Source organism: Arachis hypogaea, chromosome 20, assembly GCF_003086295.3.
Source record: "Arachis hypogaea cultivar Tifrunner chromosome 20, arahy.Tifrunner.gnm2.J5K5, whole genome shotgun sequence".
Classification (NCBI taxonomy): domain Eukaryota; kingdom Viridiplantae; phylum Streptophyta; class Magnoliopsida; order Fabales; family Fabaceae; genus Arachis; species Arachis hypogaea.
The window spans coordinates 9,677,165-9,680,860 of NC_092055.1; the positions used below are offsets into that span (position 1 = coordinate 9,677,165).

The 3,696-nt window shown below is 33.3% G+C and overlaps 1 protein-coding gene across 1 annotated transcript; it reads right to left on the reverse strand.

The window, feature by feature from the left end:
- Positions 1–280: 280 nt before the first annotated feature.
- On the reverse strand, positions 281–3,025 carry LOC112786884 (uncharacterized). The gene is made up of 6 exons (XM_025830265.3): positions 2,835–3,025; positions 2,056–2,228; positions 1,819–1,906; positions 1,137–1,172; positions 814–947; positions 281–571 (listed from the first exon to the last, which is right to left on the reverse strand). The coding sequence occupies exons 1-6, from the start codon at positions 2,878–2,880 to the stop codon at positions 461–463; spliced, it is 588 nt and encodes a 195-aa protein (XP_025686050.1). The 5' UTR covers positions 2,881–3,025; the 3' UTR covers positions 281–460.
- Between the last annotated feature and the right edge of the window lie 671 nt (positions 3,026–3,696).

A 3,696-nucleotide genomic window follows, 5' to 3' on the forward strand; every position in this document is an offset into this window, starting at 1 on the left:
AATACACGGTCTCCACGGGAATTTCTATTCCTACTTCGGCCTCCTTTATTATATGGGTTTCTGTGCCTAATTTTCCTCCTCAAATCCGTCTTCCGGCGGATAATTTCCGGGATGTCCGTTATGGTGGGAAAATTGCCCTGCCTATGGATGACACAGTCATACAAGGAAAATATCCCACTCTGCCATCATATGGTTTAGTACCATCACTAAGCATTTCAAATTATGGCAGCCCCATAACAAGGATCCGTCTCTCAAGAAACATGGGCAGCATGAACCAATATCAATAAAACCATGAAAATTGCAGCCCAGGTAAAATTTCCGACCAAGATGTAGCTATATGTAATCAAGTAGAAATGAATACTGGTTTCATACCAGTTTGGGAAGGTCTTAAGTTTCAACTAGGATTATTTGATGAAGAATATACTTAACAAACCACATGCAGTTCGAAAAACGAAACATATTAGAGCACGTTCAAAGCACTCATTGGGGCACCGGAGTTCTTTCTGCATTCTGCAAACTTGTCCATGTAAAACTGGCACTTGCTAATATCGCTTCCATAGCTGTTGATGCACTGCAACGAAACCAATAACATTTAGCGTCAAGTAATATTATCACATTTCACATGACACATCTAAACTTGCAAGTAAAAAACAGCACAAGCCAAAAACACAATTTTGCTTTTTAGATCCATTTGGGCGGCATAGTGCTAAAAATCATGCTATTTTTATGACTGGTTTTAGTCTTGAAGAAATATTAATCAATGTTTTCAAACAGAAGACGACGCAACTAGGTATAAAACAAATGTACACATACATCCTGGAATGCCTTTGAGTGAATGCTGCATGCATCCATACTATTAGCGGTAGGTACAGGGGCGGCAGCAGCAGCATCATCATGCATAGATCCATCATCGCTCTGAGCAGGAGCAGGAGCAGGAGCTTGGTGAACTGCAAGAAAACAGCAATGGACGGCAAGTCAGCAGAATAAATTCGATATTAATTTCTTGCAGAAGACATAAATTTCATCAATATTCACTACATGTACTTTCATAAGAAGATACAGAACAGATTTCATATTTTAAGACTATTGAAACTCGAGCTTAGCCTAGCCTATTACTATATCACATTCATCCATACCTGGAGCAGGACGTGGAACTGGGCCAGCAGATCTGCCTGCAGATATAATCAATAACTCAATATAATTGAGTTCACCAAAAAAAAAACTCAATATAATTGACATAAAAGGTTTATTTATATCTTGTGAGAATATGAATGTTATATAATCAAATTATCTTATTATTGTTAAGCAGTTTACAAAATATTATACAAGAATACTTATAACTTATTTGAAAAGTTTTAAAAATTATTTTTTTAGACTTGTAAAAAGTCAAATTAATGATGTTTGGTATAATTTTTTAAATATATTTTAAATTTTTTAAAAAATTATTTAAGAACTTTAAAAAAAAAATTTGATTTCTCTTTTCAAAAATTATTTCATCCTCTTATCTATTAAAATAATTTTAAAATAAGTATTTTTATAATATAAATTTAAACAACAAACTTAATTATTAACGGCTTTTAATATATGTCTTTATATTTTAATTTTTTTTTCAAAAAAATTTAATTAAAATTATTTAACCAAATTGACCCTAAGCATATTATGACAACAAATTTTAGGGAAGGTGTACACATGGTCTTAGAAATGTAGGAAAATCAAATTGAATTTTCCGAAACCTTAGAGAAAGTAATAGACAAGAATAATGAACACCGAATTGTTATTTTATTTGTGATCTCAAAGGCTCTGCTCTAATGAACTTACTAAGATGATCTTTTCTGCATGCTACAAGCCTGTCCATGTAAACCTGGCACTTGTTAATCGCCTTCTCATCCTTAGAGCTGTTTATGCACTGTAACATTCCAAATCAACATCATCACTATTATTATTATTATTATTATTATTATTATTATTATTATTATTATTGTTGTTGTTGTTGTTGTTGTTGTTGTTGTTGTTGTTGTTGTTGTTGCATAAAAGGAGAGTGAAAGCTGTACACACATCTAAGAGTTTGGTGATAGCTCGAAGAGAGCACGGATCGCCATCAACCTGCTGCAATGCTGGTGCTGCAGTGACATTATCGGCAGGAGGTGGTGGTGCAGTGACATTAACGGTAGGAGGTTTGGGACCTAAAACCCTGTTTGCCAATGCAAATCCAGCTCCAAATACCAGTCCTATACACAAATCACATCTATTAAATATATAAAACAAATATCCAATAAATTATTGGGTTTATCACCAATAAATAAATGGTTGGTTTGATGTGAGATTGTGAGTAGGGAAATGAAGAATAATTTGATTCGCTCAAATTTTTTTCCTTCGGTCGCGCATCAAGGCTGATAGACCAGTCCGACCCGGAAATAACCCAAAGACCCACCCGACCCGGATGCTATCCAGCGAGACCTCCCTTCTTACTCGAGCCATCACGCCGATTCTGTTCCTCTTACCCGCGCCGCTGCTAAGTGATCCGCGACGTCCACCGGCCGTTCCGGAACCTAACACACACTCCTCCCCCGCAAGACCTACGAGCGCTTCCCAGTCGCAGATCTCAAGCCACCACCACGATGTCCTCCGCTGCTGCTGAGATACCCAGCGTCGCTGCTCCTGGCTCCCCGAGATGCTCAATTTGAATGCATAAAGCTAAGCAATCGCAAGGGAGTTTCAAGCACTAATCTGGATTCAAGTTTCTAGACATCCAACCTTTGCTTACCGATGATGTAAATAAACTAAATTAGCTAAACAGTCACTAACATGCGCAGAAGAATATGAAGAATGCGTACCTCTAATGAAACAGTCACTACTCATGGTGTTACGTTTGCGAACCATAAAAGAGAATTGAATGTATTTGTTGCCAAATGTGAAGAGAAGAGGTCTTTAAATCAATTTGTTTCCTGGAGGAGAAGAAATATGTCCTACTCTTACTCTAACCAGTCACAACGCAAAAAGAACCTCAATTTACCTTCCGGAACACGCAAAAAGTAAGGCTCTACATTTTAAATTCAAAATATTATTAACTAGTTAAAAATTTATAACCACATTTTGGGTAGTTAATTTTTTAAAATGGTTTTAAAAATCATAATCATATTTATTTTAATTCTAAAAATTAGTTTTTAATGGTATAATATCCAATTTTTGCATGTAAAAACCGTTTTTTCACACAAAAATGGTTATTTTTAAAAATTTATTTATTTCTAAATTTTTTTAACTTATTTAAAAAAAATCAATTTTATACGATGTTAATTTTAAGGGTTAATCACCAAAAATGCCCCTAAATTATTCAAACGCTGACAAAAATATACCCGAATTTTATTATCGACAAAAATACCTTTAAATAATTTAAAAATACAACAACAATACCCAACAGTAAATATATATTTTCAAAAAATACCGTAGAGATTGAATTTTGATGTAATTTTTTACAAGAATAATTAAAAAATGAGATATTATTATTCTTAAAATTTGGTAATTTTTTTCTAAGTATATATTTTTTTGTGATTTTTTAAAAGTATCATTAGTTGTTAACAAAAAAATTACAAAAAAAAAAAAATATATACTCAACGAAAAATCACCAAATTTTAAGGATAATAATATCTTATTTTTTTAATCATGATTAAAAATATTACATTAAAATTCAATCTCTAA

Excerpts from the sequence above, each read along its gene's own strand:
- LOC112786884 (XM_025830265.3), bottom strand. The coding sequence starts at position 2,880 with ATGGTTCGCAAACGTAACACCATGAGTAGTGACTGTTTCATTAGAG. Across the intron at positions 1,173-1,818 it reads ATGCAGAAAAGATCATCTTA|GCAGATCTGCTGGCCCAGTT; the intron begins GTAAGTTCATTA and ends TTATATCTGCAG. Across the intron at positions 572-813 it reads ACTCAAAGGCATTCCAGGAT|TGCATCAACAGCTATGGAAG; the intron begins GTATGTGTACAT and ends GTTTCGTTGCAG.